General features: G+C 35.7%; 3 protein-coding genes across 3 annotated transcripts in view; 1 reads left to right on the forward strand and 2 right to left on the reverse strand.

Annotated features, from left to right (window-relative positions):
• The window catches only part of LOC137027975 (SLAM family member 9-like), a 43,833-nt gene that overhangs the window by 12,407 nt on the left and 7,325 nt on the right, over positions 1-24,101 (reverse strand). The gene's annotated exons all lie outside the window — the stretch shown is intronic.
• On the forward strand, positions 744-11,056 carry LOC137027978 (uncharacterized). The gene is made up of 5 exons (XM_067396641.1): positions 744-888; positions 5,985-6,314; positions 8,929-9,273; positions 9,547-9,801; positions 9,998-11,056. The coding sequence occupies exons 1-4, from the start codon at positions 837-839 to the stop codon at positions 9,684-9,686; spliced, it is 867 nt and encodes a 288-aa protein (XP_067252742.1). The 5' UTR covers positions 744-836; the 3' UTR covers positions 9,687-9,801; positions 9,998-11,056.
• LOC137029352 (CD48 antigen-like) lies at positions 11,563-13,379 on the reverse strand. The gene is made up of 4 exons (XM_067398944.1): positions 13,373-13,379; positions 12,391-12,705; positions 11,948-12,241; positions 11,563-11,687 (listed from the first exon to the last, which is right to left on the reverse strand). Exons 1-4 carry the CDS (start codon positions 13,377-13,379, stop codon positions 11,563-11,565), a joined length of 741 nt encoding a protein of 246 aa, XP_067255045.1.

Genomic DNA, 24,101 nt, shown 5'->3' on the forward strand with positions numbered 1-24,101 from the left:
TTGTGAGGGTTTTATACCGTAATACACTTAGCCTATATTTCTTCAATAAATGAAAAAATCCTCTGGCCCCTGCTTTTATTCACAACCCTCGGCATGGCCCTTGCTAAGTTTGGATTTGACACCCTACACTACGGGACTGTTGTCGCGCCACAATAGCTAAAAGCTGTCTTCACTAAACGCGAAGATACATCGCTGCGGACGCGAGCCTGGATCATTAAACACTCACACAATCATCCGCATAGATAATACTGTAACTGCGGTTACAATTATTTATTAGATTATTATAAGGTGCATTACAAGGCATTAAAATACCTTCATAACGCATTATATATATAAAAGGCTTTAAGTAAAGTGTTCCGAAATATGAAACTGCACAATGCATTGTGTTTGAGGAGCTTCCCAGGAGGATCTGAAGGCAGCGTTCAGTTTCTTTCACATAAATGATAAATGCAAATGTGTAAAGCAAATGCTATGTAGCTTACATAATCTCCAAAACAAAACAAATTATATTATTAGTTCAGAACAATGCTGTTTTTTTCTTGAAGAATCAAACGCTTTTGTAGTTGATGAAGCTATCTAATGCTATAATAATATTTACACACTGAATTATTTTACAAACCGAACAGGATACCGGTTTTGTATGTATAACAATGTTTTTGTGTAAGCATGTTGTGTTTTTGTTGTGTTCATCGCGGCACGTCAGTTAGGGAGGACCCAAATGCTTTGGTTAAGCACTTTCACTTTCACCTGAACTAGCATTAAGGCGGAAGAGAGATCGAGACGCCATTATTTCTCAGAATCTGAGCGCATTTTTGTCTAATGAAAATCGGTAAAAAATGGGTGTTCTCTTAATTTTTCTCTCAGCTGGTTCATTTTTACTCTATCAAGGTAAGGCTGTACTGTTTTACTCTACAATGTGTTTGTTACAGTATCTCTTCGGTCGATAATAACGAACAAAGGGCGTGACGCAGTTTCATTTGGTGCCAGCTCTAATAGCTAATACTCGACGGAAATTCATTTAATTACTTTTATTTCGCTCGCATTGTGTTTTGTACTTGGTAAACCATGTAATATTTAGGCTACAATCTTTAAGACGACGCACGTGACGCAGTTTCATTTCGCACCAGCTCTAAACTTTACGCTCAAAAGAAAAATGTTTCTAAAATAGGATATTGCTGTTTTAACTCGAAAATTAATTTAAATGCAATGTGTCTGGGGTCCCCCTCGGTAGAAATTGTGTTTTCCGGGGAGAGGGGATGGATGTCCTTCCTGGTTAGAAATGTCGTTGGGAGGTTATTTGAGTACGAGGTGCTGCGGAACAAAAGTGGGCGTTTCTGTATTTTTGGGTGTTTTCAAACTGGTGTGTGTTTATAGACTATATCATGCAATGAAAATGATCCCCTTCATACGACCCCACCCCTAAACCCTTCTCACACTCACACTCACACTCTGATGTTGGAAAATCAGGTAACGCTCTCAAAAACGCCCCTCTAATTATGGCCTCGCCCATCAGTTGTTAATGTCTTGCAGAAACCTGTACTTGGGTTATTTTGTTTTGAACAGCAGGGGCGGATCTAGAAAATAATTTTTTAGGATGGCCAAGTCGTGGCACGAGGACTATGTGCAGCAGAGCAAACGCCCTTACATACTTAGTTTTTGTGTGTGTGGCGCCTGACATACACATTCATGTTTCTGATTATGTGAAACGGTTGAATTACCCCAACGTAATCATCTATACTGTTTTAAAAGAATAAATTGCATTTGCGAGAGAATGCAAAAACTTTGACAAAAAGATTATTTTTCCTGCATCTCATATTTTTTTCTTCACCAAGACATCAACCGATTCTAAATATCTCTGAGCTTGTATCATTACTACATTGAAAAGACAAGTTGTTACATAGGCTACTTAGATGATATGAAATCACAAGTTTAAGAGCAACAAAATATTTAGAATTTGCTAATTGTAGCATCTTTCCATTAAGCCGCTGGTATTGGTAGTAGGAGTGAACAAGCATCTGATGCATGCCCATGCAGATGGATGTAAAATGCAAACAGTGTCTTTTTTTTTTATTGTGCTCCAACGAATAAACATTGATTCCAGTTAGCTCTGTGGTGTCATTCTTTAAAGTTCACAGCATACAAATATTGAATCCATAGTAGAACCATCTCCACCTTGCACACTACTCTGCAGTGCGGTCAAACTAAAAACTGACAGGTACAGTAAAAACTGACAGGTACTCATAAGTATGAAAAAAAAGCAACTTTACATACACTACCGTTCAAAAGTTTGGGGTCAGTACGATTTTTTTTATGTTTTAAAAGAAATATCTTCTGCTCACCAAGCCTGCATTTATTTGATTAAAAATACAAACAAAAACAGTAATATTGTGAAATATTATTCCAATTCATAAATGTTTCTTGAGCATCAAATCATCATATTAGATTGATTTCTGAAGGATCATGTGACACTGAAGACTGGAGTAATGATGCTGAAAATTCAGCTTTGATCATAGGAATAAATTATACTTTACTGTATATTGACATAGAAAACAGCTGTTTTAAATTGGAATAATATTTCACAATATTACTGTTTTTGTTTGTATTTTTAATCAAATAAATGCAGGCTTGGTGAGCAGAAGATACTTCTTTTAAAACATTAAACAATCTTACTGACCCCAAACTTTTGAACGGTAGTGTACATTCTAAATCTTAAATATCTTAACGACATCTTATAAATATCTATATGACATCTAACAGGAAACATCTTAAAGACGTATTGCGGATGAGAAAACACTCTACATACATCTTGCATCTTACAAATTTAAGAATCTGTTTAAGATCTGATGACCCTACATCCTGACATAAACTCACATGAATTACTAAGGTGAAGTACATTGTATTTAGCATTTTAAGGTAAAGATGACGACATCAGATGAATGATTCTGTTTAGCAAAGTTTCTAGCAAGAGTTTTCTGCCAGTTCCTGTTCTATTTATTGTATGTCTAATGAGTCAGATTACTGAGATTCTCACCTTTAGTCGTTAATGGCTCTTGGAGCCCCTGTCCCATTCTTTGAATAAGTATGCTGATTGGATTAGGACTTGTGACACTCTAGCGTCTGGGGCCGGTTCCTATACCTGAATACTTAATTTGCATGCTTTGTTGTCTCCTTGGTACTTTGTCTCTATCACTAAGCACTGCCCCCTAAAATGTATATAAACTTCAATGTACACTGCCTTAGTTAGACTTTGGATGACCACAGCGACGCACAGCGTGTTTCTCAATAAAGAGTAACTTATGCTTAAAGATATCCCAAAGTCTCCTGGTCTATGCTTCTGAGATTTCCAGCAATATCATTCTTGTCGGTTATTGGCAGGAGCATGTTTATTATGTTTCGTGGTCCAGGCTGCACCAGTTTGTTTTATTGCCGTTTTCAGAGCTTGTGGCGACTACAGAGACCGCGTTTTTTTACAGTGTGTTCAGGGGACAGGCAGCTAGCGGATAGTGAGGAGATGTTTGCTGTATGTGACAAAAAATGTTTAATGGAGCAATACATTTTGTGGAGAAAATGATAAAAGATCATACTGTATATACTAAATATATATGGTGGAGAAGGGGCTTACTTCAGCTAAATATGTTTTGAATAATAAGTGAAATAGTAAGTGAATACTTGTTCAAAACAATCAATACAGCAAAGTTTGTACTATTATGTTTATTTGATCAATAAAAGAATTGACTTTTGTTCAATAACTATACTGTTAAAATATTTTACAAAGTAAAGATTCTGAAAGTTTTATTTACACTCCTTGAAGGAGAACCCAGAATAATTTAATGGCTTTACAGTGACAAATATCTTATGAAATTAATATTTTTTTAAATATGATAGTTTCATTATTTAATATCTGAATCTAACCATGTCATGTCAACACTTACCTGTGTGATTCTCTTCACCCTTCTTCAATCATCTGCCATCCACTTCAGTCATCCAGTCCACCATCTCCTACTCCCAGCATCTGTACCAGATAAGACTGTTATCTAATGGCATTTCTACTGCAACTCCCCAATTCTCAGTTACTTACTTGCTTACATCGCTTGTCTGACAAAGCCTGTAAATAAACCTGTTGTTTGGAAATTACCTAAGTTGCATCTTCAGATGACATACATACAGTACAGTAGGGCTGGGCGATAAATCGATTTTATCGATTAACTCGAATTTGACGTTAAGGGCGATTTGTTTTTAATGAAAATCGGTTTTCTCTTTAACTTCCACCACCGGCTCTCCCCTTAGGCTTCCGTAGTTCAGAGTGGGCTCGCCCTCCCCCAGCTTACCGTACAGTCAGCCGCACACAGACAACATGGCAGGTAACAGCGCAGAGCTCCTTCCAAAGAAAGGCACCGTTTCATCCGTTGTTTGGAATGGACTATATGCACGGAGCGTTCTGTAGAACTTCCGCATTAATATAAGCCAGCTCGAAAACTTCCGGTGAGATGTCATTTGCTGGTGTGTTGAGCATCAGTAGTGTAATACTTAGTTTCTAATCAGATTATAGTCACTTAAATAGGCATAGCATCAATTTAGTTATTCAAACATAACACGCATACAAAATAAATAAATAAGGACGTACCTCAGTGTTCCTCCTCGGCTAAATTCAATTCGAACATCAGTTTTCACACTTTTATGTGAAAAAAAAGCTTCAAAAATTAAATATTTATTGTACACTTTAGTTAGATTCATTTAATAAAATGTGTGTTTTTATAAGAGTGCTGAAATCATTGATCTTGCGCTGCATTGACTGACAGCTGCTGTGATTACAAGGTAAAAGTGCGGTATCACTTCCTGTTTAATTAATTCACCATAAAAGTTATTGTTTTTCTTAAGTTTTGTAAGTATTTCATACTTCACATTGACAAAATATATTTGTAAACATAGTTACTTTATAATGTTTAACATTTAGTCAAAAACAAAGTGAAAAACGATTAGAGGAAATGGCTCACAAATGCGCAAATACATGCTACTTTGCCGCCACCTGCTGGTTAAAGTGGTAATATTGTCTTTTTTATTTTTAAATAAGTGTTTTCTATCAAATGATGAATTTACTATATTTTTAAACGATCGGTTTTACAATGGGGACAATCTCAGAAGGATGAACAAGTAATGTTTGTGGTCATCATAAACTGCATAAGCGAAAATCTGAACAAAATAAAGAGTACATTTGTTTTGAGCAATTTCTTTGTCGGTTGTTGTTTGTTTTTAAATAGAAAAAAAAAAAAAAATCGATTAAAATCGAAAATCGGGTTTGGTGTGAAAAAATCGGAGATTTTTTTTTTTAGGTCATATCGCCCAGCCCTACAGTACAGACACGCAAAAACATTCATGCGTACAGAAACTTCTTGTCAGTGCTGGTCTGCGACTTTATCAGTAAAATAGTCCCACATCTACATCACAATTTTTAGTTCACAGACTTGAACACGCTTAATCTATCACTCTCCAATAACAATGGATTGGTGCGCTATCAATAACACTAAAATGATTTGTAATAGAAACTTAAAATAAAACGCCTAAACAATGTCTTGGTGTGATGACCAAGGAGGAAAAATTCATAATGGGCCATTTAATATAAAATACACCTGAGATGTATTTTTCTAATAATTAAGCAGCCTGTTGTAAATTATTCCTTACTTTGTTCCAGAGTTTTTAATAAATTCTGAAAAAAGAGAAAAAGACATTGTCTGTGTTTGAACAGTTTTAATTCCTGACACAAACAGATATAAAAAACATAATTTTCCATAAATATATAATGGTAATAGTTAACATTAGATTTTAAAGCACTAAACATTAATTAATCATTGAATTTGTGACAATTTTCTAATGATTGAATGAGAATGATGAATGTTTGTCTCAGTGAGTTTTATTTTTTTTTACACAATTTTTATGATCTGAAGTGAAAAGATTAAAATTCTTTCATTTGTTCATTTCTTCTTCAGGTGTGTCTGGTGTTGATACAGGTGGAGTGTTTGTGATGGAGGGAGATTCAGTCACTCTACACACTGGTGTTGAAAAAACCCATCAAGACAGAATGAAATGGTATTTTAATGACATCCGCATCGCTCAAATCAATGGAGATCCCAGTAAGACCTGTACAGATGTTCAGTGTAAAGATGGTGATGAGAGATTCAGAGGCAGACTGAAACTGGATCATCAGACTGGATCTTTGACCATCATGAACACCAGAACCACAGATGCTGGACTTTATAAACTATGGATCACCAGCGGGGGCAGCGACCGTCAAAAGATCTTCAGTGTTACTGTTCATGGTGAGTGTCATTTAACGAATGTTTAAAAGCAGGTTTAATGTGTTTATTCACATAATATCACATCATTCATTTGTTTTTTTGAAGCAGTTACAATTAGTGCTGCTTTTCTCTTTACCTGTAGCTGATTCAGAACAGTATTAAATCTAAATTGTCTTTCCATTGGCAAGCTGATAGTTTTAACAAAGAAGAGAGATGCTGAGGTTAGAGGTCATCACAGGTCCAAAAAAATCATACACGAACCTGAAGTGACCCCTAAATGTGCTACATAGAACTGACGCAGGTCTATTATTTTGAAAGTTGGACTCAGACCTGTGCAGAACCGAGAAATGCCATAAATGTGGTGCAACAGATCACAAAACTTACGATTCAGATCAAATTACGGTTTTCATTCAAATGCTGAATGAAATAAAATTCAAATAAAAATGTTTATGTTGTGTGAAGCAGATGACCCAGAAGCGATTTAGACAGAATTTATTAACAGTTCAAAAAGCCCAACATAGGCAGACTGCCAAGCACTGTCCTCTTAGGCGCTCGCAGCTGGTACACAGACAGAAAATGAAAATGGAATACAGATCTGGCGGAGGCTCGCAGAACTCAGTCGCTCAGTCCCAGACCTGGAAGCACCACAGGAGGTAGATGAATTGCTGGTTGCCTGGCAGCTGGCAGAAACCAGGTTTGACAAACAAGGGGTTCAGTAAGTCAGGTATCTGGGTGGCTACTGAGACTACGACTGAGATAGACACACAATCAATCATTAAAGGATATCTGGATGTGAGTAGAACAGCGTTAAAAGCCACAACATGGATAATAATCATCTGGCAAAGAAGCGAGAAAACAGCACGGAGAAATAGCAAAGAATATCAGAGCAGAGAAGAAACAGGTGTGAAGGCAAATCAGCGCGAGTGCTGATTGCAATGACAAACAGCTGAGCCAAAGTGGCAATAAAGAGAGAGGAACAAAAGAAATAAGGAGAAAATCAAACCTGGCTCATGACAGTTTAAGACAAATGTAACCTTGCTTCTCATTTAAACACTTTAAGTACTGTGATAGCACAGCAAAAACTCTTGACTTATAAAGTTAAAACATTAAAGACAAATAAACAGACAGTAAAAATAAGACTACACAAAATAAAAGAGATAAATACAATAGACCAGTTACTAATAGTTAGGTCTAACAGTAGTATTCAAGTACAGAAATGTCATAATAAATAGCTATAAATATAATTGTAATTACACTGTATGCATAGGATTCACTGTATAAATTAAACATACGTAGATTAATCTTTGCTAGAGTTGTGTGACAACTAATGACTTAACAAGAAACTTTGCATTCCCCCGAAAAACTCTGGTAGAATTTTCTGATTGAATGAGAATGATGAATGTTTGTTTGAGTAAATATGCAAATTTTATGCTGTATCTTTGCATGTGTCATGTATTATATTTTAAATCCAGGCATTTTTTGTCCCCTCAATTTTTATGATCTGAACTGAAAAGATAAACTTTTTTTCAGTTGTTCATCTGGTGTTGTTTCAGGTGGAGTGTCAGTGATGGAGGGAGATTCAGTCACTCTAATCACTGGTGTTATAAAAAACCAACAAGACAGAATGAAATGGTATTTTAACGACATCCGCATCGCTCAAATCAATGGAGATCCCAGTAAGACCTGTACAGACGTTCAGTGTAAAGATGGTGATGGGAGATTCAAAGACAGGCTGAAGCTGGATGAAGAGACTGGATCTCTGACCATCATGAACACCAGAACCACAGACTCTGGAGAATATAGACTACTGATTACTAGCGGGGGCAGCGACAGTGAAAAGATCTTCAGTGTTACAGTTCGTGGTGAGTGTCATTTAATGAATGTTTGAATGCTGGTTTAATTACATAATATCACATCATTACTTGTTTTTTATTGCAATTACAATTAGAGCTGCTTTTTCGTTTTATGTTTCATTAACAAATTTCTTGAGGAACACATTCAAATGATCTATCCAATCAACACGTCATTCCAATCAGCATGAGAGGAAGCCTATATATATGTACTTGACTCACTTATGTTCCCCTCACTCTTTTCTGGCTCCTACCACAGCCAGGAATCTCTGGGACTCAGGGTTCGGGCCAAAATACAGAGCTTGGAGCCCTCTCCTCGGACAGCACGCCAAACACTTAACCCACAGGGTTCCTCACCTGTTTCCATTCTACAGTTGATGTCCATTAATTCAGAATGTCATATCATCCCAAATGCTGCAGAAACAACTAAAACATTGACTTCTTGTTCTCTGTCTTTTCTACTCTCTTCTACTTCTAATTCTCTATAATTAAGCCATTTTGGGGAATGAGCATGATCAACTGCCCATCTTTGAGTGGAAGTCTGTCATTTCTTACATAACTTTTCCCCCCAGAAAATAAATGCCATATTTATAAATGCCATATTTATTCCGAATTGGACAAATGGCCAAATGGGCTTTCTTAAACTTTTTCAGAAAAAAAAATCACTTTACAGGTTGAAATTCAAGAAAGAACTTGTAATATGTACAATTGCATGTATTTTAGTTTTTTTATGGAGTTTCTTTCCCCCCAAAATATCCTTCAAGCTCTATTGGATTGTCTTTCAGGTGTTTCTGCTGCTGAACGAGATAAAATGAAGAGAAAGGTTAAGAAGGGAGAATCTGTCATTTTAGATCCTGGTGTCGATGGTGATTCGATGGTGTGGTATTTTAATGAGATTCGCATAGCTGAAATCACTGGAGATCAGAGTAAGATCTGTAAAGATGATCAGTGTGATGAGAGATTCAGAGACAGACTGAAGCTGGATCATCAGACTGGATCTCTGACCATCACAAACACCAGAAACACAGACTCTGGAGAATATACACTGAAGAGCATCAGCGGCAGTGTCCATCGTCGTCGCCGCAGCATCAGCGTCAGCAGTGTAAAGAGCTTTGATGTTACTGTCACTGGTGAGTGTAATTTAGTCTTTCAGTCAGTGAAAACACCTTTACATTGGAATATAAAGAAAGAGGGTCTTGTTACATCTCTTTATTTTAGTTGCTCAGTGACTTGTCACTGATGCAACTGTATTTTGACTTCACTGTATAAAACAGTGTTCACATTTAAACAGTATCAGATTTAGATTTACTCTCTCAGACTGTCTGATATCTCATTGTGTGATGTTATAGATCAATCTGACACATATAATCACACTAATGACTTTCTGTCTTCATCTGTTCCAGGTTCAGGTCGTTCTTCAGGTTTTGCAGCAGGAATAAGTGTTGCTGTTTTTCTGCTGGTGTGTGTAGCTGCAGTTGCTTCTGTGATTTACCGTCGCCGTAGGACCTTGAGAAATGGCAAGTATCACCTACAGAAACTATGAGAGGAAAACATCTTTATTGTGCAAAATTAGTGTTTCATTGTGTGTGCGATTTGTTTTTCAAAGCAGACATGGAAGAAAATGAACAAGGAGTTACTGAAGAAAGTTCATCAGCGAGGTAAGATACTGCTCTACTGTAGTTTGTCTTGCTAGTAACTATGAAATTACATCATTCAGATCTGTTGATTTGACAAAATCTTCCTGATAAGAACTAAACATTTCAAACCTAATTCACAGATTAATGACAGATGTGCTCATTTCTGTAGCTGTTAATTTTTATCATTAACCTTCTGTGATTTGTTGTTCTCTTACAGATCCTTAATGACAGTGTAAAAAACAGAGGTCAAATAATCTGAGAAGATCACAACAGCTTCAGCAACATTATTCCCATTAAATGAAATAAAAGGAAAATGAGCGGAAAGCCGGAAACATGATGAAATGCTTATTAACAACGAAGCACTTATCTTTATTCTTTATGTCTACTGCAAACAGAGATAATATTAACTGTGATGCTCAGATTTTCTAGCTGGGTGTTAATTTCTAATTTTATTATAAAGCAAGGAAATTAATTCAAGGATATTATGAATAAGCTTATTGATTAGGTATTTGATAGTACATATAAAAAAGTACTGATATTTACATCTTATAATCCTGCAGTACATTTAATATTTTAGCCTATGCTTTTACGCAGAGCAATTGTGTATTAAGTGCTTTTAAAAAATAATTATGTTTTTACTGTTTGTAGCATCAAGACAAGGATGAAATGTCACTGTTTAGAGTTTTCATTGTTCCTCAGAAGTTGACATCATTTTCCAGTCTTTGAGAAAAGAAAAGAGCAATAATATCTGTAATGTTTATTTACAACTTTGAAACTTGTATGGCAGCACAGAGTCTGGAAGTTAAAGTCTTCTTTATTTTCTCCATATGAAAAAGGTTTTTTTTTTTTTTTTAAAGATTCTGTAAACCTCTCAGGCAGACTCGCTGCGATATCTGAAGTTAAGGTTCTTCTGAAGCCTTTAGTATTCAAGATCAGTAACAAAATCCATTTGATCGACAAATACCATATTAAAAACTACATATAATACTAAAGAAAATTCAATTATAGAATCAATCATTATGGAGGGGTGCTTCAGAGTAAAGTTTGTAATGCTGTGATTCATATTGGAGTTTGAATAATGGATCTGTTAGTGAATTCCATATAGAGAAAATAAATAGGTAAAATACTTCCAGAACTAAGGCTGCTGAAAATGGGTCTATCACTGTTCTCTGTTGCACTTTATTGAACTATTTTTCATGAGCTTTTTTATGAAGTGTATATTTTCACTTTGTTTCATTTTAAATAAACTGAATATACTGAAAAAAAACTGTTTCTAATCAACTGCAGTTATTCATACAATTAATAGTTTATGTTTATTTTGATACCCCCTCAAAATTTTAAAATTGAGGCTTATACATGATTTATAGATGTATATCAGTTTGGTAGGTAATATTCAATTTTCAGTTTAATTCTACAGTGATTTACTGGTGTGTCAAATATTTTTACATGTATTTGTGGGGTTGCTGCATATGAAAAACTGAAAAAAGCAAGAACAAATTAAGTAAAAAATATGAAAACTAATTAACAAAGAAATGTAAAATGGAAGGCATTAAAGAATCAAATTAAATATTGCAGAATATTCATCATTTTGGCCAGCAGATGGCCCTAAATAATACACCAGATTCTGGGAATTAACTTTTTTTACAATCCAGTTCAAAGGAAAGAACTTGTAAGCAAAGCCTCTTTTCACCATCACTTAACAATTAGACCACACATATTTTATTTTTTACTGATTATCCAATATATGCCACAATATTTATGAGATATAATTTTCTTCTTTTATTAAGCTTTTGTAGCTCTGACGTCATTGACCAGAAGAACAGCTGCTGCAGCAGCCACGCCCATCAGAGCAGTGACGACCAATCGGAGCACAGCTTCAACAGAATCACAACAATGGGTGTGGACTTCTGAAAAAACAAATGAGCAAAAATAAAACATAGTTTTCAACAAGCTTTAGCTGTCACAAACTCAAAATTAAAATAAAAAAGCCAAAAAGACATCTGCTAAAACTCATTTCGTGCTCCACAGAAGAAGAAAAATCAAACCTGTTAAGAAAGGCATGACTAAATGCTGAAGAAGCTCATTCATCATCTCAGGTATCCTAAGTTATCAGTCTCGATAAATCAACAAAGTAATTCCGTGTATAAATACATCAGCTCTGTTGTACCTGCACATGTGTGACAGAGGTGAGTGATGTCCAGATGTTGAGTCTGGTTGCTGATGGGATTGTTCAGCACACAGCTGTAGGTGTTTTTATCCTGATATTCCACCTCCAGAGGTAGAGAGAGACTGATGCTGAGATCAGACACACTGATGCTGGACAATAAACTGTTTCCTTTGTACCAGGAGAGAGTCACATGACTCACATTCACAGCTGAACACACCAATGAACATGATGATGATGATGATGATGAAGAACATTGTGAAGAGTTACTGCTGATGACAGGAAGAGGCAGACGAGCTGAAAAACATGAGAGAATAAACAAATCTGGATACATCTAATGTGTTTAGTGTGATCACAATGTTTCTGTGACCTCAAATTATAAAATTTCAGTATGTGAAAAATAAAATATACAGTCTATATGTGCTGGACAAATGATCTCTACTCACCATAGACAGAAACACTGAATGTTTTTGCTGTCAGTTTCGCTCCCCTTATCTCTAGTTGATAAAGTCCAGCATGTTCAGTTCTGGTGTTTGTGATGGTCAGAGATCCAGTTTGATTGTCCAGCTTCAGTCTGTCTCTGAATCTCCCATCAGGAACATCAGATGTGGAAGAGATTCCAGTAGCTCTATTATTTTGAGCTATCAGAGACTTTTCAGGTCCATATTTCCACAGTATGTCATCTTCATGTATTTCAGTAAGATCAGTGTATAAAGTGACTGAATCTCCCTCCATCACTGACACTGAATCACCAAACACACCTGGAGAACAAACAGATTTTATACAGATTAAGGTTCTTGTCTGGTAGTTTGTAACCTGTAAATGTGAATTGAAGACCAGCAGCAGAATCACAAAAGAGTCTGCTGATGCAGGAACTTTATTTTTTTTATTAAACAAATTGCCGGAGTAGTTTCAAAAGTTGCTAAATCTAGCAACAAAATTGTTTAGTTGGCATCACTGAGTGTGCCCTGTGTAGTCAGCTTCATTAAAGGCGCACTATATAGCTGTGTCCTAATTCAGACTCGAGGCAGATTGTGTCACTATGGCATGATGAAGACTGTCCTCCTCCTCCAAAAGCGTCCTTTGTTTCACGGGCAATGAAGGATACAACAGATGTACTGTGTCCCAGTTCACCTATACTTATACTACAACCTAAAAGTATATTTACTCTTTGTGAAGAAAAACTACATACTGTACTTTGAGTGTGTAGCAGGAGTAGTCAAGCTTTGGGACAAACTATCACATCATTAAACTGCTCTATAACAGCTGTCACATTTAACATCCTCCACATTTCATTTAAATTATTTCATTTTATTTTCAGCTTAATTTTCATCTTCTATTTATGATTAACAGAGAATTAAAAAAATAGCCATTTGCTTTGTATTAAATCCAAAGCAAGATTTAATGTCTTAAAAGAAATAAACTTACCAGCCATATGCCACATGTAGCATAAAATAAACAGATGAACCATCTTCAGATAACAGTGTTTGAAATATGTGAACACTCACTGTGAGAGACAGATTGTGCACTCACACAACAGTGTGAACTGTGATAATAATGTAGTGTTGCGTGTGAATCCTTCACCACCGGATTTGACCACCACCCACATGTAGGCCTACAAGCTACTCTTGCATGTGTTGCATGTGCTGTAAATTAACTTTGACCAGAGGTAGTTCAGGGGTCAGAAAGTAGAAGTCCTGCCATATTTTTCATTCCACCCACTGAAGCAGTGTTAAAGTTAATGAGGTAAATATGTGATTAATTGAGTGATGATTGAGCATTATTGAAGACACCTGATGATAACAAGCAGAATCACTAAAGGAGAAAATCACAATTTTTAAGACACCATTGTGGAGATGAGGGTTTGCTTTAGTTGAGCTCTTGACCCTTGACTTTTTAATAATAGGTTAGTTTGAGCTGTTAACTGAGATGTAACAGCCAGACAAGCAAAAAGAAAAGATGGTCAGGTGTTGGTTATGTTTTCACATAATTGTAATTTGACCTGAATTCATTTAGAGCCCAATCTCTGAGTTAGATTTACATTATTGATTATAGCAGCACTGTGAATCTACAGAAGATCAACTTTATCAATATAATCTGAGGGATTTTGCAAAAGGTGTTCTGATCAAAGAGAAATTGTTTTCATTTAAACACACAGACATCAAGAATCATCCTGTGAATCTCAACAGTGGTGGCCATCATAAAGCATGTTGCAATGCATTCTGGGAGCCACCAATCAAAATTCATCCATGGCTCCCATCATGCATTGCTGTATGAATAAATTGTGAGCTGAATTGTCTTAGTAATTTCCTTTATTCTCACTATTTTATTTTTTTCTGTTTTTCTGTGACTTTTTAGTAGCTTGTTTTCTAATGTTCAGAGTTGATCTGTTGATCAGAATATGTTGCTTGTCACCGTTGTTGAGATTCACAGGATGATTCTTGGTGTCTGTGTGTACTTAAAAGATTTTTTTTTTTTTTTTTTTTTGCTCAGAACAACTGTTTGTGAAATCCTTCAGATTATATTGATAAAGCTGATCTTGTGCTGTAGAATCACAGTTCTGCTGTAATCAATAATGTAACTCTAACTCAGAGATTGAACTCTAAATGAGTTCAGTGATTCAGATCAAATAATGATTATGTGAAAACATAACCAACACCACCTGATATTTACATAACATAACCAACACCACCTGATATTTATATGAATTCAGAGGCTTTTTAGGTCAGGTAGAATCTGCCATTCTCTGACCCAGTTTGTTTGCTGGTTTCCATGGTTGCAATATGCAGTATTTTCAGCCAACTGGCAACCCGTGATGTCGAAATACTATTGGATAAACTGGCAGCACACGGTTTCACACAGACCAAAACAAATACAGACATTTTCAAAGTAGATTATCTGGCTGTAGCATTGTTTTTCTGAGAAACAAGTAGGTGAACTTAGCATGTTTCTTAAACATCTGCAAACATACTGGGGTATTCTTATGCTTTATTAAAGTAAAAATCTTACATAGAGCCCCTCTAACCCTTTCAACCCCACAGGAACATCCTTGAGTGTCCACACTACAGAGTAAAAGTAAAATTGACGCTGTGTTGCAGAGAGATAATTAAGTTAATATGTAAGTGATTAATGAGCATTAATGATGAACACCTGCTGTTAACAAGCAGAACCTCTGAAAAGAGGAACAAGAACGGAAAAAATATGAGCAGAAACTACAACTGTCTTCCAGCCATTACACATTATTACACTTATTACTGACCAGTTTAACTTTATTTCTACAGAAGATCTTATTGAGAATTAACAGAAGTTTAGATGTTGATATTTTGGTGAAAATGTTTGGTTTGATGTTACCATCGAGGAGATCAGCATTTGATTTAGTTGAGCTCTTGACCCTTTACCTTTCAATACCTTGTTTTTTTTCCCTCTGGCTATATGTTTAAGGCAAAAACAAATATTGAGAAAAAAAAAATTATTGAGTGCTGATAGTTATGTATCGGTGAAAACAACCATAACAAAGTCTTTTGATTTGCTGAATTCATGCTGTTTGTTCCATTGTTACATTACTAACAGACTAATATTTTTCATTATCATCACTGTGAAACTACAGCAAGAGTTCCAACAACAATCAGCAAAAAGAGTTTATTTTTAAACAGCATGCACAAAAATAGCTGCAGCATTATTTAGACACACACAGATATCAAAAATCAGCACATCAATCTCAACAATGGTGGCAATAAAGCTGCATAATTTATTCATGCTGCAGTGCATGCTGGGAGTTTTGTACTATGCTGGCATCCGGCATGCATTGCAACATTAAACTTTTGGATATTGTACAATCAATAAAGATAAAATACCCATTAACTCAAAGACAAGACACAGAAAGAGATCATTGAATTAAACAAGTCCAAGATGATTACATCATCATAACAATCAAACACCTGATCAATTTCATGTTGGCTTTTTCCTGCCATAACAAATGTGTTTTATGAACACTCAGTTACAACAACCAGAGAAAACTAACGTAAAAGAGTCAAGAGCCCAACTAAAGCAGACACTGGACACCACGATGGTGACTGCAAACTCCGAAAGATACATTTTTATTTTCAATAAAACATCAACACATCAACATCCAAATCTGTTAATTCTCAACAAGAACTTGAAAGAAATAATGTCAAACTGGTTTGTGAACTGGTTTCACACTCAGTGTGGCTGAAGTCAGTTGTAGTTCTTGTGTTTCTGATTGTTTCTTCTCTTTTTTCTGGTCTTGTTTCTCTGTCCTTCAGTGATTCTGCTAATCAGGTGTTCATCAGTGTCTGAATTCACTCACTTCTTTTCATTCACTCTGTCAAGTGTACTATATTAGTGAACTAATGTAGGGAATAGTGAATGAGGGTATAGGGTGTGATTTGAACACAGCCTCTGAGTGTCGACTTTGAGCGATGTTAACTCAGTTTATTCCTGTAGGCTATTTTCTCGAAGATGACAAACATTACCCAGAATGCATTGTTTTCTACAGTATATAACTGTTTTAATGGAAAATGTTTTGTTACATCAGAATTTGGCTGTTTTTCTACAGCAAGGTCTAATGGTGTTACAAAAACTAAAAGGTAGTATGTGCTATTTAGGAGTAAATAAGGTACAAAGATGTCCCTTTTCACTTTCATACTGCCCCAGTGACAGCTTTGCACCTTTTTTCAGAGTGTTCAGTGAATGTGACAGCAGCAGCTCAGTTTGTGTGTCAAAGTGAAACTTCTGTGGTCTCATTTATTTACACAGAAATGTTGTTTGACCTGATGAGTGGAAACCCTGTGTGTGTTACTGGAGGCATGCTGATGTGTGTCAAGAGTGTCTTTATTTTCTTTCCTGTTAATATGAACCTCATGATCTGACTTCCTTTTCACAAAAAACTGCTTCACAGACACTGAAGTTTGAGAAACAGTCCTTTAGTCACAGGTACAGGATTCTGCATCACACATCACTCATGGACTCATATTTTATATATGTGCATTATGAATGAAGATATATATATTTTCCATGACACTTCTGGTGTGTATACACACCCACACCCACCCACAGAAGCACTGCTACAAAAAGAACGACAGCATAAGAAATAGCAAAAGAAAAGATGCAAACTTATGATCATTTAATAACCAGAAGATCAACTTTATCAATATAATCTAAGAGATTTTGCAAAAGGTGTTCTGATCAAAGAAAAATTGCTTTCATTTAAACACACAGACATCAAGAATCATCCTGTGAATCTCAACAGTGGTGGCCATCATAAAGCATGTTGCAATGCATTCTGGGAGCCACCAATCAAAACTCATCCATGCCTCCCATCATGCATTGCTGCATGAATAAATTATGAGCTGAATTGTCTTAGTAATTTTCTTTATTCTCACTATTAAAATGTTGCTCTTTTTATGTGACTTTTTAGTAGCTTGTTTTCTAATGTTCAGAGTTGATCTGTTGATCAGAATATGTTGCTTGTCACCGTCGTTGAGATTCACAGGCTGATTCTTGATCAATAATGTAAATCTAACTCAGAGATTGGGCTCTAAATGAGTTCAGTGATTCAGATCAAATAATTATGTGAAAACATAACCAACCTGATCACCTTTTGACTTTGCTTTTTTTGTGGGTTTCAATGCAGTTAAAACTGCCCAAACAAAATCTAATATTAAAAAGTCAAGGGTCAAGAGCTCAACTAAAACAAACCCTGACCTCGATGATGGTAACTTAAAAATTGTGATTTTCTCCTTTGGTGATTCTGCTTGTTATCATCAGGTGTCTTCAATAATGCTCAATCATCACTCAATTAATCACTTATTTATCTCATTAATGCTTCAGTGGGTGGAATAAAAATATGGCAGGACTTTTACTCTTTGACCCCTGGATTACCCACCTCTGTCCACGGTTCCTACAATTGAACAGATTTTCTTTTTTACATTGCTACCACAGTTTCTGTTTTTTACCGTAAATTTTACGGGAATTTGTTTTGCAGTATAGGACATTCTATTAACTTCTCAAATGTTCTCTTTGTAGCATTCTTGCGCAACCATAAAATAACCAAAATAGAAAGTCACCCCAAACTCATATCAGGAATGTTATGACCAACAGAGGACCATGTGAGAACGTTCTGTTAATATCCCAAATGTCCTCTTTGTAACGTTCTTATGTGACCATAAAACAACATCAAAGTGGAATGTCCCTCTAAAGTCATAAAAGGAACCTTGAACTGCAGCACTTTCATTACCAAAAGAGGACGTTTTAGGAATGTCCCGAATGGTTACAAAAGGTTCCGTGGGATGCCACACAGTGCAGCACATTCCTGAATCTAACTAAGGAAACCATTCCCTGCAAACAAGCCTGCACTGGCCCTTTACGGGTCCACTTAGGGCTGCCAGCACAGGGTCCCTGAAAATTTGCTCATTGGCAAAACATTGGCCCCTTAACACTGACCCTGCACAGGCAGCCCTCACTTAGCCTCCTTTTATTAAAAATAATAAAGTTTTAAGCCACCGTTATGGAGGTAAGCACTTGCTTTAGTTGTGCTCTTGACCCTTGACTTCTTAACTTTGGTTTCTTTGGCTGTTGTAACTGTGTGTTTCTGAAGTACGTTTGTTAGAACAAAAGTTGTGAGAAGAAAAATTGATCAGATGATTTTTAATAAAACAGCACTGAGGTTTCTTGGAGGTTAAGTGAGGGCTGTCTGTGCAGTGATAGTGCTGAGAGGCCATTGAGCAGATTCTCAGAAGTCCTGTGTTGGCAGCCCTATAGTGGGCCTGTAAAGGGACAGTGCAGGGTTCCTGAGAATTTGCTCATTGGTAAAATGTTGGCTTGTTTGCACAGTGTGCGTACGGAAGTTAAAAAAGTTTAAAAAAAAAAAGCCTGTAATATGATTCATTGATATTACTACTAACCAGAGGTGGACATTCCAGGGGTCAGAAAGTAAAAGTCCTGCCATATTTTTTATCTCATCCACTGAAGCATTAATGAGATAAATAAGTGATAAATTGAGTGATGATTGAGCATTATTGAAGACACCTGATGATAACAAGCAGAATCACCAAAGGAGAAAATCACAATTTTTAAGTTACCATCATCGAGGTCAGGGTTTGTTTTAGTTGAGCTCTTGACCCTTGCCTTTTTAGTATTAGATTTTGTTTGGGCAGTTTTAACTGCATTAAAACTAACCAGACAAGCAAAGTTAAAAGATGATCAGGTGTTGTTGGTTATGTTTTCTCAAAATCATTATTTGATCTGAATCACTGAACTCATTTAGAGCTCAATCTCTGAGTTAGATTTACATTATTGATTACAGCAGCACTGTGATTCTGCAGAAGATCGGCTTATACAATACAGAATTTTTTTTTTTTTTTTTAAAGTTGTCCTTAGCACAAAAAAAAAAAAAAAAATTCTTTTAGGCACACACAGACATCAAGTATCAGCCTGTGAATCTCAACAACGGTGACAAGCAACATATTCTGATCAACAGATCAACTCTGAACATTAGAAAACAAGCTACTAAAAAGTCAAAGAAAAACAGCAAAATTTTAATAGTGAGAATAAATGAAATTACTAAGACAATTTAGCTCATAATTTATTCATACAGCAATGCATGATGGGAGCCATGGATGAATTTTGATTGGTGGCTCCCAGAATGCACTGCAACATGCTTTATGATGGCCACCACTGTTGAGATTCACAGGATGATTCTTGATGTTTGTGTGTTTAAATGAACGCTTTTTTAAAAAAAAATCAGGGGCCGTATTCACAAAACATCTTAAGGCTAAAAGTAGCTCCTAACTTGCCAATTTAGGAGAAACTCTTAAAAATAATGGGCGTGTCAGTCCTAATTTTAGGACTCCTAAATTTTTGCTCTAAGAGTATTTCACAAAGCATTTTAGCGCTAAAACTAGCTCCTAAATCTGTGAAACGTTAGGAGTAGTCAAGAGGACTCCTAAATCACTACCCCGCTAGAAATTTTACGTTCCCAGAACATTCTCAGAACGTCCCCACTGGTGTTGAGTAACGTTCCCATTATGTTCACAGACGGTCACGATGTGGAGTTCTTTTAAGGTTTGGGGGACATTATTTGGTGGACCTTCAGGGAACATTCAAGACATTCTCTGAATGTTTAGGGAACCATACTTTATTTGGAAATGTTCTCAGAACGTCCCCGCTGCCCTTGTCAAAAACTTGAGTAATAAAAGTGGCTGTTCAAACAAAAACTATTTTCACTTAAAGCTCTATACAGGTATTTTCATAATTAATATTTTGAAACCTTTTCTTTAAATTGCAAATCTCTTGCATTAAGTCATTAGCTGACAAAAACACACACATGAGCTAATATAACTGCTGTATCACTGCATCAGTAACTACACAGTTACTGTCTTTAAATAAAGCAACATGCAGCAGAACATCAGTGTTTCTGGATCATCACTGACTGAAGCACAGGAGCTACCCTTCAGCACAATGGTGACACACAAAACTCAGATAACACAAACAACATTAAACAATAACAGGGGCTGCATTCACAAAACATTTTATCTTACCACTAAGAGTTCTCCTAAATAGCAGTAAAAGTTCTTAGCTAAGAGTTTTCTCTTAAAACCTATTCACAAAGCTGCTGAGACCAACTTTTACTAAGGAATAGACTGAAGTCTTAAGCTAAGAGTAAGGGCGGGGTTGACCTCATTGCTATGGACTATACACACAGTGATTGGCTGATGGGGGAGGAGTCGGCGATTTAATCACAGAAATATTGTAGAATGAGGTGTCATGTTTCCATATTAAAATAAAGGTTTTAAAATACAAATGTTGCCCTATTCAAATAAATGTTTTTTTTAATAAAAATGTTCCCACAGTCAAAATAAAATGCTGACATATTTTTGCCATAAAGGTTTTAAAATGTAGGCTAAGTGTCACTAATTAAACTATACAGTTAATTGTCCACCTCTTGGATGTCTGCATCTCAAGAGAATGCAGAATTCAACCGACAAATTATGTTTTATAAACAAAGTTTGGGAGAAACACATTCAAACGGTCTTTCTAATCAGCATGAGAAGAGGAATAAATACACAGATGAGATTATATATATATATATATATTTTTTTTTTTTTTTTTTTTACTCTATTCAATTATTTCTAAGTGTGAACCCATGTAAACCACTGCCACAGGTAATCAGATAATATTTATTTATTTATTTATTTGTTAAAGATTAATTTTTGGCATCTCATCATTGATTCAAATCTATAAATTAATTTTTTTTTTTATTGCATTTATGAAGAAAAGGTTCAGCACCTAAGGCTCTGTCGCTATTCCCTCAATGGTGTACATTGTCTTTGTGTGGATTAGGACTGTTTGTGAGTTGGTCTTAGTGACTTAGGAGTCCTCTTGACTACTCCTAACGTTTCACAGATTTAGGAGCTAGTTTTAGCGCTAAAATGCTTTGTGAAATACTCTTAGAGCAAAAATTTAGGACTCCTAAAATTAGGACTGACACGGCCATTATTTTTAAGAGTTTCTCCTAAATCGGCAATTAAGATGTTTTGTGAATACGGCCCCAGATCTCTCTAGATCTCTGCATCTTCACTTATTACAAACCAAATTTTACAGAACATTTGGGACATAAAACGTCCTCTTTTGGTTATGAAAGAGCTGCAGTTCAAGGTTCATTATATGATTTTAGGGGGACGTTCCGATTTGGTTTATTTTATGGTCACATAAGAACGTTACAATGAGGATATTTAGGACATTAAACTGAACATTACTGAACTGAACATACTAGACAATGTTCTTAATACCAGTGGACGTTCTGAGAATGTTCTGGGAACGTAAAATTTTTAGCAGGACAACCTCCCACATAGAAGGCAACATTCTCAGGACCTTGCGCAACGTTCCCTAAAAGTTCTCAAAAGGTGATGAAAATTCTGAACCTTTACAGAACATTCTGGACGTTCCTTAAACGTCTTCTTTTGGTAATGAAAGTACTGCAGTTCAAGGTTCCTTATATGACTTTAGGGGGACGTTCTCTTTTGGTTATTCTATGGTCAAAAAAGAACGTTACACTGTAAAATGTAATTAGTTGAGTTTACTTAGAAAGCTTAATTAAACTGTTGGGTTTACATAAAAAACTTAAGGAAACCGATTGCCTTAAATTTAGCAAGTAAGTTAACTCATCATTTTGAATTGATAAAACTAGCTTCCACACAGTACAGACAGAGTACTTAGAAATCTTGAGTATTCACTGTAAAATGTAATTAGTTGAGTTTACTTAGAAAGCTTAATTAAACTGTTGGGTTTAGCTACCACACAATACAGAGTACTTAGAAATCTTGAGGATTGGTAATTCAATTTTACAAATTGAGTACTTAGTTCAGTCATGTTAAAAATCTTGTTCACATTATGTAGAAACTGCCTTAAATTTCTCAAGCATTTTTTACTCAAAGTTGCAACAATGGACCATACATTTATTTGTATTTATTAAACTGGAGATACTGTTGAAAATAATAAAGTTTGATGTCACCATCATGGTGGAAAGTGTTTGCTTTAGTTGGGCTCTTGACCTTGACTTTTAACATTAGTGTTTCTCTGGCTGTCGTAACTCAGTGTTTGTAAGACACAGCTGTTTTGGTGAAAAAAGCCAAAAGAAATACTGGGATTGATCTATTGCATCTTTCCTGATGATCATTGAATACCCACAGAATTAATCCTGAGGTTTATACTTAATCAAAAGTGTGGTTTGTCATTAAAAACAAATAAGTATTTTTTTTTTTATAAAAAATAAAACTTATAGCAAGAGACGGAGCACTGTTGAAATCATATTTTTAATATGTTAGTCAAAAAACATTTTGGACTATATAGACACACGGAGACATCAAGAATCAGTGGTACAGATCCAACAGATCAATCCCAGTATTTCTCTTGGCTTTTTTCACCATAACAGCTGTGTCTTACAAACACTGAGTTACCACAGCCAGAGAAACACTAATGTTAAAAGTCAAGGTCAAGAGCCCAACTAAAGCAAACACTTTCCACCATGATGGTGACATCAAACTTTATTATTTTCAACAGTATCTCCAGTTTAATAAATACAAATAAATGTATGGTCCATTGTTGCAACTTTGAGTAAAAAATGCTTGAGAAATTTAAGACAGTTTCTACATAATGTGAACAAGATTTTTAACATGACTGAACTAAGTACTCAATTTGTAAAATTGAATTACCAATCCTCAAGATTTCTAAGTACTCTGTACTGTGTGGTAGCTAAACCCAACAGTTTAATTAAGCTTTCTAAGTAAACTACACTAATTACAAAAAAATTACATTTTACAGTGTACAAATAGGAGATTTGGGACATTAACAGAATGTTCCAACATGGTCCTCTGTTGGTCATTTAATTACGTTCCCGATATGACTTCAGGGGGACGTTCTATTTTGGTTATTTTATGGTCATTCAAGAACGATGTGGAGTTCTTTTAAGGTTTGGGGAACGTTATTTGGTGGACCTTTAGGGAACATTCAGGACGTGTTTAGGGGACTATCACTATAGGACGTTCTGTTAACTTCCCAAATGTCCTCTTTGTAACGTTCTCGTGCGACCATAAAATAACCAAAATAAAACGTTCCCCTAAACTCATATCGGGAGCGTTATTAAATGACCAACAAAAAAACCATGTAGCAACGTTCAGTTGTCCTAAATATCCTCATTGTTACGTTCTTGTGTCACCGTTATAGAGAAGAGCGTTTGCTTTAGATGGGCTCTTGATTCTTGACATCTTTAACATTTGATTTTCTTTGGTTGCTTTAACTGTGTTCTAAAAACACATTAGTTATAGCAAAAGAAAGCAGGAGAAAGTCTGATCAGATGAATTTGGTTGTTTTGTGCTGGTGACGCAATCATCATGGAGTGTCCTGATTCATTGATCGTCGCCAAAATCTGAACTGTGTGTATTAAATTGCATTTTTGCATTAATTAAAGGTGTTTTAACCCCCTTTTTTATTAGTTTTTTTATACATTATGCAGAGTTTTGAGCAGTGTCTTTTAGACTCACACAGACATCATGAATCAGCGTATGATCCTCAGCGATGGTGACACTAAAATATCTTTTTTGTAGCTTGTTTTGTGATGTTCAGTGTTTATCTGAAAATT

The sequence above is a fragment of the Chanodichthys erythropterus genome, chromosome 10, assembly GCF_024489055.1.
Source record: "Chanodichthys erythropterus isolate Z2021 chromosome 10, ASM2448905v1, whole genome shotgun sequence".
NCBI classification, from domain to species: domain Eukaryota; kingdom Metazoa; phylum Chordata; class Actinopteri; order Cypriniformes; family Xenocyprididae; genus Chanodichthys; species Chanodichthys erythropterus.